This window comes from Geotrypetes seraphini, chromosome 4 (assembly GCF_902459505.1).
Source record: "Geotrypetes seraphini chromosome 4, aGeoSer1.1, whole genome shotgun sequence".
NCBI lineage: Eukaryota > Metazoa > Chordata > Amphibia > Gymnophiona > Dermophiidae > Geotrypetes > Geotrypetes seraphini.
The window spans coordinates 81,893,590-81,907,599 of NC_047087.1; the positions used below are offsets into that span (position 1 = coordinate 81,893,590).

Consider the following 14,010-nt stretch of genomic DNA (forward strand, 5'->3'; position numbering starts at 1 on the left):
GCAAATCTATCTCATACATATTCATGGTGGATATCCTGAAAACCTGACCTGGCTCTGGCTCTACAGGACCGAAATTGCCTACCTCTGGCCTAGAGCAGGGGTAGGGAACCCCGGTCCTCGAGAGCCATATTCCAGTCGGGTTTTCTGGATTTCCCCAATGAATATGCATTGAAAGCAGTGAATACAAATAGATCACATGCATATTCATTGGGTAAATCCTGAAAACCGACTGGAATACGGCTCTCGAGGACCGGAGTTCCCTACCCCTGGCCTAGAGCAGTGGTTCCCAACCCTGTCCTGGAGGACCACCAGGCCAAACGGGTTTTCAGGCTAGCCCTAATGAATATGCATGGAGCAGATTTTCACGCCTGTCACGTCCATTATATGCAAATCTCTCTCATGCATATTCATTAGGGCTAGCCTGAAAACCCGATTGGCAACCACTGGCCTAGAGTATCCAATACCCTTGGACAGACCCTGTGTACTGGTCCAAATAGCACAGAGGTAGGGAACTCCGGTCCTTGAGGGCCGCAATCCAGTCGGGTTTTCAGGATTTCCCCCATGAATATGCATGAGATCTATTTGCATGCACTGCTTTCAATGCATATTCATGGGGGAAATCCTGAAAACCTGACTGGAATACGGCTCTCAAGGACCGGAGTTCCCTACCCCTTGCCTAGAGCAGTGGTTCCCAACCCTGTTCTGGAGGACCACCAGGCCAATCGGGTTTTCAAGCTAGCCCTAATGAATATGCATGGAGCAGAATTTCATGACTGCCACGTCAATTATATGCAAATCTCTCTCATGCATATTCATTAGGGCTAGCCTGAAAACCCGTTTGGCCTGGTGATCCTCCAGGACAGGGTTGGGAACCACTGGCCTAGAGTATCCAATACCCTTGGGCAGACCCTGTGTGCTGGTCCAAATAGCACAGGGATCCTCGAGAGCCGTATACCAGTCAGGGTTTCAGGATTTCCCCAATGAATATGCATTGAAAGTAGTGCATGCAAATAGATCTCATGCATATTCATTGGGGAAATCCTGAAACCCCCAACTGGAATACGGCTTTCGGGGACCGGAGTTCCCTACCCCTGAAATAGCATATGTGCTAGATTAGAATGTGGGTTTTGCACTCAGAAAAGCATTGGAGTTGTATACACGTATGCTGCTCAGTGCACACGCTGAGCAGCATTATGGCATTCTGGGGCAAAACTTTGGTGCTCACAGCATCATCACACAGCTACAGTACATAACATAAGCTTTCTGCATCTGCTCCTGATTTATCTACACTGGGTTCAGAGGGAAACTTTCCCTTAGGGCAGGGGTGTCCAATGTCGGTCCTCGAGGGCCGCAATCCAGTCGGGTTTTCTGGATTTCCCCAATGAATATGCATTGAAAGCAGTGCATGCACACAGATCTCATGCATATTCATTGGGGAAATCCTGAAAACCCGACTGGATTGCTGCCCTCGAGGACCGACATTGGACACCCCTGCCTTAGGGAAATAAAACCCTGACATTTCTCTTCCTAGCAGAAGTGGGGATTTTGTAACTAGAAAAGCACCCCAAACGGGGGGGGGGGGGAGAAATAATTTACCTGTCTGTTCTGGACCAGCAGGGGGGGGGGTCCAAATGCTTAGCACCAGAGAAAGGTAACAACTATCAAGGAGGGGGGGGGGGTAGGAAGCAAACAAACCCTAGGCTTGGCTGTTGAGGCAGTGGCAGAAGAGAAAAGAGAATCCCACAGCAACGGGAAGATTTGCTAGCTTTTAGCGACTGAGGTGGAGCTCGCCTCTCTCTCTCTCTCGGCCGCCGCGATTCTTACTGGGCCCAGGCTGCTCGGTACTCTGCGTGTCTGTGGAAGGCAGCGGCCCCTTTAAGGAGATTCCTGTGCCTGGGGTAGGGGTGGTGCCGTCTTTCCTCCCCATTCCCCCGGCCTGGGGGGAGGATCCGAGTGTCGGGGCTGACAGAGGGGGGGGACGGACGCAGAGCAGGAGGATGCTGTCGGAGATCGTCGGAGCACTGAGTTCCGTCTCTCGGCTCCTGGAGCTGCGGCCCAGGACCCTTTAAACTCTCTCCTCCCCCCCACGTGTTCCGCGCGCCTAGCGGGGAGGCTCCTGCCTTTCTCTCTCCTCCTTTCCCCGCCTCGTAGGGTGCCCGAGCCGCGCCCGCCCTGCTGCTGCCACCGCCTCCTCCTCTGAAGCTCCGCGGAGGAGCCAGGAGTCCCGGACTAGTGGTCGCCGCCCTTTCGCCTCCCCCCCCCCTCTCTCTCCATGCTCCCGGGGCTGGATGCTGCTCGCGTTCTGCTCGAGGGATTTACAAGTTTCCTGCCCGATTCTCCCCGGCGCTGCTTCTTCCCTCGTGGCGTGAGATGATGTGTAGCGGCCACCTGGATACAATGATCGCGGAGTTTGCTCACTTTTATCTCTTGTGTGGAATAATATGTATCTCATCAGGTAAAATGAAGCAACTTTTTATTTTCTTTTGCTTTTTAATGCGATTGTCGCTAGCAAGCTGGGACTTTATTTCACTATTCGGGAGGCTCCATTACGCCTCTCGCTGGGTTCTCCGGGGGGGGGGGGGGGGAGACATCGTGGAGCAGATGAGGAGGGGGTTAAATGCATCTGTGTGTTTATTTTTAAGAACTTCTGGAGGCAATTTCGGGGGTGGGGAGCGGACAGTGCTGCAGCTGGATCCCCCCCCCCCTGACCTGAATGTGAATCACTTCTACTCTGCTAGGTTTGCTGGGTAAATTGGGATTCATCTGCCCCCCCCCCCTTCTCTGCTGGATTTTGCTTGGGTGTAACAGGCTATTTTAGTTGTTTGATGTACTCCAAGGCGATAATTAACGCTTATTATAAGGAACCGTCCGGAAACCAGATCCTTTCCACTAGGAGATATATATATATATTTATTTATTTATTTTTTAAAAAAATTTAGGTTTAGATTGGTTTATAGTGAACGTTCGGTGTAGAAGAATCAACGTTGGTTAAATAGCTCCCGTTCCCAGTTTATGGATTTGTTAAAAAGTTCTTGAAAGTGTAGAACGTGAACGATTTGTTCGTCTTTTTTTTATTTTTTTTATTCTTTATTCATTTTCAAACTTACAATAAGTGTGACATATGTTCAAACAAATTAACAATAAATACATCACTTAATATCATCATTGGTACAAAACATAAACTCTTATCACCCCCCCCCTTCCCTACCATATAATCAAATATCTTATAGAATATGTAATAGCAAAATAACTCCCCCCCCCCCCCCCACTCACTATTGAACTTGTCTTAACTGCAAAAGTATGATAGAGGGATCGTCGTCAGCACGGTTCTAATCTGAGCGGTTTTTCCCACCACAGTCTAATGAAACAGATCCCTTTGCCTGCTTTATCCAAGTGCCTAGTGCCCAATAAATAAATAGGTCTTAGATTTTATATAATTATTTTTTTTTTTAAATTTAAATAGTTGATGTCCAGTGATGAAGGGTACATGCTATGAACCGACATTTATTAAAATGGGATCTTACAGATCACCAGGACAAACAAGTTTTTTTTTTTTTTTTAGAAGATTATTATTACCAGTATTACTAGTATTAGATCTATTTAGAACAGCTGTTCATTGGCATGAAAATGTAATTGTTATATAGGTCTGAGTATTTGAATCTCAAGCACAAGCGATTAAAGGAAACTAACAAAAAATAAATATAAAACAAAACACACAGGTATCTCACAAAAAGGTTTATCACCCTTTATATTCTTAGATACAAAGATAAGCTTCTCATATTCCTTGAAATACGGTAACTGTACTGACCAAGTGTATCAGCAAAGACAGGTGAAAGGGTTAAACCTTAGCTAAACAGGGTTTGAGATTTTTTTTTTTTTCTCTCTCTCTCTCTCTTAAAGAACTAGGGCAGTGCTTTGCATGTTTGCTTAAATGCTGTTCTTTGTTAGGTTTAATGCAAATTGGATGAACTTAAGAGAAACAACAACAACAAAAAAAAAAATAACTGCTTTCTGTTGGCCTTTCTCCCTCTTTCTGAGTTTAATTTATAGCCCGAGATTGCTTGGAGATTATTTTTGATTCACCTTCTGCAGCGAAAGTTTATTCAAATGTGTAAAGTGAGGTGTCAGTGTGGTAATAAATGGAGGAAAAAGAGATTACAGAGGCAATGGGGGGGAAGGATTAATGGCCATTAGTCACCGTTTGAGCCGGGTTATTTTTTATTGAAGTATTTTATCATGCCTATAGGTGAAAGATACAGCCATGTTAAATAGGGTATTAGAGATAGTGAACATGTTGACTTTCACTATTTTGTTCTGGGCTTTCTGTCTTCTTTCTGTGACCTTTGTAGAAACTCTTTCAAGACTGAAAGTAGGGTATGCAGCATGTCGGTTCACCTAAACAGGGGTAGGCAATTCCGGTCCTCGAGAGCCGGAGCCAGGTCAGGTTTTCAGGATAGCCACAATGAATACGTATGAGATGGATTTGCATGCACTGCCTCCTTGAAATGCAAATCTATCTCGTGCATATTTATTGGGGATGTCCTGAAAACCTGACCTGGCTCTGGCTCTCGAGGACCGGAATTGCCTACCCCTGACCCTAAGACATGTGGAAATAAAAATCCACAAACAAGTTGGTGATATTTATGTGAGGTGGTTGTTGTCTGGTATGCCGCATGTGCTCATACATCAAACCTTCCCCCACCAAGAAAAAATGGGAGTGTTATACTTGAAGAAGAAGAAAAAAAAAAAAGTACAGTATAGAGCTGTTTTATAGAAAACTTCAATCTACAGAGCATATGTGCCAGGTAGAAACAAGGGTCAGACATGTCCTTAGAACAGTCAGTTTCCAAAACTGGACCTCAAAATCACCAGTATATAGAGAAAAATGGGACTGATTGAAGATGTCAATTGTCTGTCATACCAAATTTGCACTTTTTTTTTTTAAATTATTGTTGGACATACCAAGAGAATGCCACATTTTCCCCCCTCCTCCCCCCCGGGATCTGTTTAATATACAGGCTTAAAATGTTGCATTGTATGTGCCTTAACTTCAGAGATTAACCCATGGTAGCTGCAAACCAACTGTGTTCCCCAACACTTTGAGGAAGCAGTCTCGCCATTAATGCAGGGCAGTGGCTGCTGTTGTGAACTGCAGTTAACTTCGCTTGTGGAGGTGTCTGCCACATTTAGTTAACACATGGTCATGACCCCTGCTTTAACTGCTAGGTGCAAGACTAGCCCCATATATGTCCTCTGTAGGAATGTCTGTTAACATGGCAGCACGCACTGTTACTACTTTAAAAGCAATATTAGCATACCTGTTGTGGTTTAGTAAATAGGCCTGTGTATATAAATATTTAACCACTTTGAGTGGCTTTTACGGTTTGCAGAATAGGGAGCTGAAAAAAAGAGATCTCCAATCCTTAAGTGGATTCAGAGGTAGACCGGGTGTGGGAGGGAATTTTTTGTTGTTTGTTTCATTTTGTTTTGGGGCATTGTATAACACAGTGGTCTCAAACTCAAACCCTTTGCAGGGCCACATTTTGGATTTGTAGGTACTTGGAGGGCCGCAGAAAAAAAAGTTAATGTCTGATTAAAGAAATTACAATTTTGCATGAGGTAAAACTCTTTATAGTTTATAAATCTCCCCCCCCCCCTCCGAAGGCCTGCATGTTCCCACCCTTCTTTGCAGCATCCTCCAGCTTCCTCCCTGGCATCCTGGTCTTAGTTTCAGCTAATTACCGCAGCCTGCAGAGAGAATCGCCGGTGCTGTAGCGTTCCTTGCAGGCTGCCATTGGCCTCCGCAGCACGTTCCTTCTGTTGCGATCCCGCCCCTCCTCTGATGTCAGTGGCAGGATCGCGGCAGAGGGAACGTGCTGCTGAGGACGACGGCAGCCTGCAAGGATCGCTACAGCACTGGCAATCCTCTCTGCAGGCTGCGGTAATTATCTGAAGGTAAGAGAGGGAGACCAGGGGGAAGCCGGAGGACTCTGCAAAGAGTGGGCAGCACTAGTACAGACCATGGGCCGCAAAATAGTACCTGGCGGGACGCATGTGGCCCCCAGGCTGCGAATTTGAGACCACTGGTATAAAACACTATTCTCAAATAGTGTGCACTACTCAGGAAAAGTGCGCTCTGTTTAGTGCACAGTAATGGGGTCTTTTGCCAACAGCATAGGCTAAGATTATCAACTCATATTATTAATTCTTTTTCCTAAATAGCATACACTGTTGGCTTAAACTGGGCCTTGGGGTACATACCTTATATACTCGAATATAAACCGACCTGAATATTAACCGAGTTAATACCCCCCCCCCCAAAAAAAAAAAAAGGAGGAAAAAAGGCTGACTCGACTATAAACTGGGGTGGGGGTTAATATTCAAGTGCAGTGCCCTGCTCTGCCCCCAGCCTCCCTTCCTCACTCCCTCCCCAGTTTGTGCACCTAGGCCCCATCCCTCCATGCCCTGGCTAAGAACTTTTACCTCTCTCCCACCTCCTCGGCGTATCTTTTGAATCCCTGGTGGTCCAGCAGTGAACCGTGGTGGGAGGGATCTTCCTGTGCAGAGCCACTAGTGAATGTCTGTCGCGAGTTCTGGGAATCATGAGAACTCAGGGCAGCCATTCTGCTAGCGGGTTTCCTAGGTCATAAGTGAAGATAGATCGTTCCTGCCGCAGTTCACTGCTGGACCACCAGGGATTCAAAAGGTATGCCAGGGAGGCGGAAGGTACTACTATTTATTATTTCTATAGCGCTGAAAGGTGTACGCAGCACTATACATTTTAACGTACAATAGACATTCCCTGCTCAGAAGAGCATACAATCTGTCATATATCCCAAGGAAAGAGGTATTTCACAGTTGCAAGACTTTCTGCATGCCTGCAACATTCCAAACATACAACTTTTGTAGTTTTTAGACAGCTTTGAGTATTGGAAAACTAAAATTAGATTTTGTATAATTAGAGTCTGCTGATTGCCTTTATAAGTGCTGCTGCTTTCAATGACCCCTGCAACATTTTGAAAACCTACATTAAAAAATAACATAAATATGAATGTTCTGAGTTCATAAAATGAAGGCAGATATGTGAACCTCCAAGCACATTCTCTCTGCAACTTTTACCTTGTCTGGTTACAGTGGGATCTGAACCACACAAATACTGTACCTGTTTCTACCAGTCGTGCAGGTATAATATCGTGATCCACAATGTCAAAAACTGCTGATAAATCTAGCAGTATTAAGACTGAGGCAATCGCCTGTCTTAGATGATCGCCATAGAAACCAATAGGCATACATGTACCCTTTCTGTTCCATAACCGGATCTGAATCCAGTTTCTCTCTTCTAACCAGTCATTGAGTTGCACATAGACTGTTCTATAAGCTTTCCTAGAAGTGGGATGTTGAGATACTGGCTGGTAACTTTAAAGTATGTCCTGATCAAGGTTCTTCTTCTTTAGCAAATGATGCACCACTGCTCTTTTTAATGATGTTGGTAGCTGCCCAGAGCACAAAGAAAGAGAGGAGGCCAAAAATTTTGTGGCATCTTCTGTGAGGCCCTTGCTTGCCTGCTGCACTATCTTTGAGGGGCAGGGGTCGAGGGAGCAGGTAGTTGGTCGAAGGGCATAGAAAAAATAGACAGGGACAGATTTTTCAAATTAAGGGGGATCAATAAGTACAAGGGGGCACTCAGAGAAATTGAAAGGGGAGAGGTTTAGAACAAACGCCAGGAAGTTCTTTTTCACACAGAGGGTGGTGGATACATGGAACGCGCTACCAGAGGATGTGATAAACAGGAGCACGCTACAGGGGTTCAAAGAAGCTTTGGATAGGTACTTGGAAGACAAAGGGATTGAGGGGTACAGATAAGAGTAGAGGTAGATTATAGGGATGGGATTAGAGGTAAGTTACAAAATTATTCAGGGACCACTGTTCAGGCACTAGGCCTGATGGGCCGCCGCGGGAGCGGACCGCTGAGCAAGATGGACCTCTGGTCTGACTCAGCGGGGGCAACTTCTTATGTCTCTTAGGCGTTTGTCAAGGCTCTCCTCTGTTATTGGGTTGAAAGAGTTCCATATAGGGTTACCAGATTTTCCCAAAGGAAAATCTGGACACGTGGCCATGCCCCAAGGCCCACACAGTTCCACGCCCCCGGACGGCATTTATGCATGTGCAGACACAACACGATGATGTCACTGTGTTGCATCCACCCATATGCAGATGCCCCCTTCTCGACGCAATTTTGATGGAAAGCTTTTCCAAACCCAAAGTGCCAGGTTATGAAAAGCCGTCTGGACCCCTGGATATGTCCTTGAAAAGGAGGACATGTTTGGGGAAGTTCGGACGTCTGGTAACCCTAGTTCCATATGTCTGTGCCAGAAGGGAGGGAGTTTGTTTGTTCCTGATTAGCTGATTGGAGGCTGGGTGGAGCTGCCTGTAAATCTTGGTGCAGACTTTTAATTTTGTTGGCAAAGCGTGCAGCAAAATCATTGCAGCTCAGTTTTCACTGGGCAGTCTGGTTCTCTTGTGGGGGATGAAGTAGGCTCTTTATTAAACAGGTAACGTGGTAGAATTGGCAGCCTGTTCAGTTCATTGAGAGAAGTATAGTTTTTTGGCTGCTTTTAAGGTTTGGTGGTACTTAGTCATGTGTTTCCTACAGTTTAGCCTGTCCTCTTCCAGGCAAGAATTTATGCTGTCTCCTTTCCAGATTCTGTCCTTCAAGCTTAAGGGTCCAAAGTTCTGGAGAGAACCAAGGTGAGCGTTTGTGAGTGGGGCATAAGACTTTTTTTTTCCAGAGGTGGTGGTTTCTCTTGGTCTTAAGACTCTTAGCTAAGTATGTATTCCAAATACCAACCTGTTCCGACACTGTAGTTGTTGTTTCATCAACACGTGAGTAGTCCGAGGTCTCTAGGAAACTCTCAGCAGTCAGCATTTTCTTTTTAAATCTTTTTTATTGCTATTCTCCTTCCAAACTCTGGGAGGTGCCATTTGTTTCAGGTGGTCACTTAGGGACAACTTAATTAGAAAACAGTCTGTCCATGATAGGGGTATAATTTCAATACTGATATCCTGGTATTCTGAGATGTCGTCTCCTTTGTAGATTACCAAGTCTAGTATGTGACCCCATTTCATGGGGTGGGGAATTGATCACCTGTGTGAATAATCCTAGTGCTGTCATCGTGTCTAGGAATACCCAAACAGTTCAAGATTTCAGAATATCTATAAGGACTATCCATAAGAGAGGTTTATGTGCACTGCCTCGTTGGTATGCAGTTTTCTCTCTTGCATGTTTCCTATAGATATCCTGAAAACCTGATTGGCTGGGTGTGCTCCAAGGACTTGGTTCAAGCATGTGTTGGCAGTCACCATGTTTGTTTCATCTTTGTAACTTCTGCTTCTTAAGAATATCAAAAACAGATGGGCTTTCAAGAACCCAGCTCTCCCTTCTTCAGAAGTGCAAGTAGGAGAATGACAAAAGTTTTGTCCCTATCCCCACCCTGTTCTCGCAACAACAGTAATAATAATTAAAAAAAAAAAAAACCCCAATTCAAACAAAAAGCAAGCAATTTGTCTTTTTATCAAACGAGTGGTGGATATTGAGGTTGCAGGGATGGGGTGGAGATGAGGACAAACTTTGTCCCTGTGCCATTTTCTAGATTAGTGTCTTGCTAACTTTGCGAGCTGGCGGCCCTCTAAATGGGGGGGCCTTGGCTTGAGGGCATCCTGAACTGCGTGGATGCAATGATGTCTTGCACGTGCATGACATTATTACGTTGACATCTGCACATGCATGGAGGCCCTCCAGACAGGGGTCCTGAGAACCAGTGGGGCGGGTGCTGAAAAAGAAAAGGCACAGAGAGGCGGAAGAGAGGCGCCGGCGCTGGTTGACTTCCTACAGGATGTGCCTCTAGCTGCGAGAGGTAGGTCCTGTAGGCAGGCAGTCAGCACCGGCACCTCTCTTCCTCCCCGGCATCTTGGGGCACACCTGGAATCTCGTGAGGTATCACAGTTTGTGATACGCTGCTCTATATAGAGTTGTGTATTTTTTTTTCTCTCCCCCTCCCCCCATCTTATTGTTTCTAATTCTCTGAATTGATTACTATAGTTCTCTTTGGTAAGAGATGCACTGATAAGCCGGGGAAGGACCTTAGAAAAATCAGAAAGCCTCCTTGCTGTTTCATTGAGCACGTGCTTTAGAGAAAACTGTTTCGTTATTAATGTGCTACCGGGAAAGACTTTGTATAAACAATTTCATTGGCAGCGTGTGCAAAGAGATTTGATTTGGGATTTCCTTGGAATTGCTGCTCTGTGTATGTCTATAAAATATTCATGATTAGCGATGGGTGAGATATGGCCCTTTATTACGCATGCATGAAAGCAAGGGGATGGTTTACAACTTAAGGCATGTACAGCAAGGATATAGACACGACTGAAAGATTATAGATGATGGAAATTTCTTACAATTTATATCCTATAGGGGCTGTAGAATTTGACTGACCATAGCTTGCTTGCATGTTTATGAAATGTTAATATCCTGCCCTTGGGGTCCACATGTTTTTTTTTTTTTTTTTTTATGACTGTAACCCACATGCCATTAAACTCAAAGCTCTTATTTATGACTACAGATTGCTATTCTGTGATTTCCTTAAATCTTGTTTGGGTGGTTCTCAATCACCGGCACTAAACCTACTACTGAGCTGATAAATGACAGTGCTTTGACATTTGTTGAAATATAGGAGCCAAAGTTTCTGCATATTTTGATTTTGCGGTTAACAGCAATTTTATTGTGTGTTAATTTGCATTCATGAGCATCTACCAAAAATGGGTGCAAAATGATGCAAATCAGCTCATTACCTGTCAATGCATAGTCAAGTATTTCTTGCATTAATATTTCTGCTTTTATACAGTTACATCTCTGATGCCACCAGCTATAAGGAAACCTTTGGAGATGGGGCCCCCCCTGGTGTCTGCAGTAAGGAGGCTTTAGGAGAGAATGGACAGAGAATGACATGGGGATAAATTTGTCCCTGTCCCTGCAGGAACTCAATTTCCCCACCCTGTCCCCTCGAGTTTTGTCGCTGTCCCTGCCTCATTCCTGTAAGCTCTGCCTTAACTGCACAAGCCTCAAACACTTATGATTTTAAAGTGTTTGAGGCTTGTGCAGATGAGGACAAAGCATGCAGGAATGGGTCAGGATCAGGAAAAGAACTCGCTGGGACTTGACGGGAAAATGAGTTCCCGCGGGGACAGAGAAAAATGTGTCCCCGTGTCATTCTCTACTATAAACTCACAATTGCTGTTAGGTAGTTTCTAAGCCAGGGGTGGGTAACTTTAATACAAAGATACTGGCATGAATTTCAGCACCATCCCTGGCAGGGCACTACATTACATAATATCAGAACTGGAAATGAAGGAAACAAATTGCTAGAATGCTATTCTTAAAATATTTGCAAAATACAGTATTTTAAAATCACCAAAATGCTAGTGAATGACATTTTTCTTTCTTTTTATATTTCCCATCATCTCACGGACCACACAAAATTCAGTGACAAGCCACATGTTCCCACCCCTGTTCTAAGTTGTTAGAATGCAAGAAAATATAGGAGGAGTACTGTGTGTTTTGTTTCTCTTGAAATCCAGAGATTTATCTTAACTCTGGAAGAGGACAAGTATAACTAATAAAATTAGCACAACCTTGTTTGGAATTCTGAGATGCAAAATAATACAGATAAATCAAGAGTGCAATAAATAAACACAAGTATTCCAGGCATAGTTAATAGGAAGATTTGCTCCTAAGGAGTTTACAGCAAAACAATAATGTATATTAAATGAAGGATTTACATCTGTGTATGAAGTTTACTTCTTACTGAAAGTAGAGCCTATACCAGGTTGTTCTTTTTTCCTTAGCAAACCAGCCCAAACCAATGGGATATGCTTTCCTCCCACTAGGAGGAGAAAAAACAAACACGCAGTCCTTCCTTATAAATAGGGAAGCCATTCAGTATTACTACTCTGTCTCCAGCATTGGGAGATATTGGCTGGTGCTGGAAGGCCAAAGCAGGCTCTGGCAGGGCAGGCCGTTCAGTTTCTGTCCAGCAGAAATCGGGGCCAAGGGCCACAAGAGTTTTTATTTACTTTTTTGTGTCCTTGTGAGCTGAGTATCTCCCATTCTCCTTGGGAATAGGGCTTGATATTAAAGCAGCTAAAATCAGGCTCCTGGTGCTGTAGCAGTTGTCTATACTGTTGATTCCTCAATCTAGGCATGATTTTGTCTTTTGAGCTTCCTAGGATTTGCAAAGTTATTCTTATGTTATTATAAGAATTGCCGCTGCTGGGTCAGACCAGTGGTCCATCATGCCCAAAAGTCCGCTAAATGAGTCCAGCCTCACCTGCGTACATTCCAACTTTGTCTTGAATGTACGCAGGTGAGGCTGGACTCATTTAGAGCACTGGTCTTTGACCTGGGGGCCGCTGCGTGAGCGGACTTTTGGGCATGATGGACCACTGGTCAAAGACCAGCACCCTAACTGAGTCCAGCCTCACCTGCGTACATTCCCGTTTAACAGGAACTTGTCCAACTTTGTCTTGAATCCCTGGAGGGTGTTTTCCCCTATAACAGACTCCGCAAGACCGTTCCAGTTTTCTACCATAAGAACATAAGCTGCTTATGCTGGGAGAGTGTTTTCTGACAGGGGGGATCTGCAGGCTGCCAAAAGCCTTTCTTGATTCACCAAGTGACTAGGGAAATTGTACTTGAGGCCTAGGCATCGCAAGATTCCAAGTTTTTGGGCAAAAAAATCTATGAAAAAGCTATATCCTTTGCCAAAGATGGAGAGATAAAAAAAAGTGTTTTGAGTTTACGAAGTTGGATGTGCTGGTTTCAGCAAGTTGTTCATTCTTAAGGGGTGGGGGTGGGGGGGAGAGTTGTCCCTGAATTAATGGATCTAGTATTACTGGATCTGGTACCTCAAAAATAAAGGGTCAAGTTTAAGAAGATAAAATATATGAAGAGATGTGCTGTGTATGCAAACTTACAGCATTAAAAATCATCAGAATATTTTTTATGCTTCAATGTTACATCAAGGGAGAAGAAATAAATCATGAACAGAAAGGAAGGAGAAGCAATTTGATAAGTGTTAAAGAAAAGAGAAGAACTAGCATGAAGGATGCCAGCAGTAGAATATGACAGTTCATGAGTGTTCCGTCCACTATGTTGTTCCTTCTTTAAGGACTATCCTTGGCAGCCAGAATAAATGACAAATGCCCACTTCTAGTCTTCTCTATGCTAGTTCTACGCTATCCACATATTACCATCCACCTCTCTCCCCCCCCCCTCATTTTTCACCTTGTGAGCTTATCCTTCCTTGCCTATCTCAGAAGGGTGCTGTTGCCTTCAGATACTCACAAATCATTCTCTTAAAGCAGGGGTGCCCACACTTTTTTGGCTTGGGAACTACTTTTAAAAATGACCAAATCAAAATGATCTACCAACAATAAAGTACTGTGAACCTCATTGATGATTCAGTTTTATATTCTATTGTATTTTTCAAAATCTTAATAAACTTTCATGGGAAAAAAATTAAAAAATAAAAAACCCACAAAGCACACTGTACGCAGAGAAAATGTTAATTATCATTTGTATTCGGGGTTTTTTTTTTTTCAGAGGTCAAGGCAGATGACTAAAATATGCAATGTCACTTCAGTAAGAACTATACAAAAATAGACAAATATACCCCCTCCCCTTTTACTAAACTGCGATAGCGGTTTTTAGTGCAGGGAGTTGCGCTAAATGTCCCTCGCAGCTCCCGATGCTCATAGGCTCCCTGCGCTAAAAACCACTATCGCGGTTTAATAAAAGGGGGCCATAGTGCAAAATATAGACTGCAGATATAAATTCTCAAAATGGACGGATTTTGATCACTAAATTGAAAATAAAATCATTTTTCCTACCTTTTTATCTGGTGATTTCATGAGTCTCTAGTTGCACTTCCTTTTTCTGTAAATCCAATATTTCTT

General features: G+C 44.1%; 1 protein-coding gene across 2 annotated transcripts in view; it reads left to right on the top strand.

The window, feature by feature from the left end:
- Positions 1 to 1,766: 1,766 nt before the first annotated feature.
- Positions 1,767 to 14,010, top strand: part of LOC117359264 (roundabout homolog 1) — a 613,895-nt gene continuing 601,651 nt past the window's right edge. Inside the window, exon 1 of one of the 2 annotated variants that reach the window (XM_033941733.1) lies at positions 1,767 to 2,455. In XM_033941733.1, the coding sequence (XP_033797624.1) occupies positions 2,371 to 2,455 (85 nt within the window). In that variant the 5' untranslated portion in view covers positions 1,767 to 2,370. The remainder of the gene's footprint in view (positions 2,456 to 14,010) is intronic. The other variant, XM_033941732.1, reaches the window with a different exon arrangement.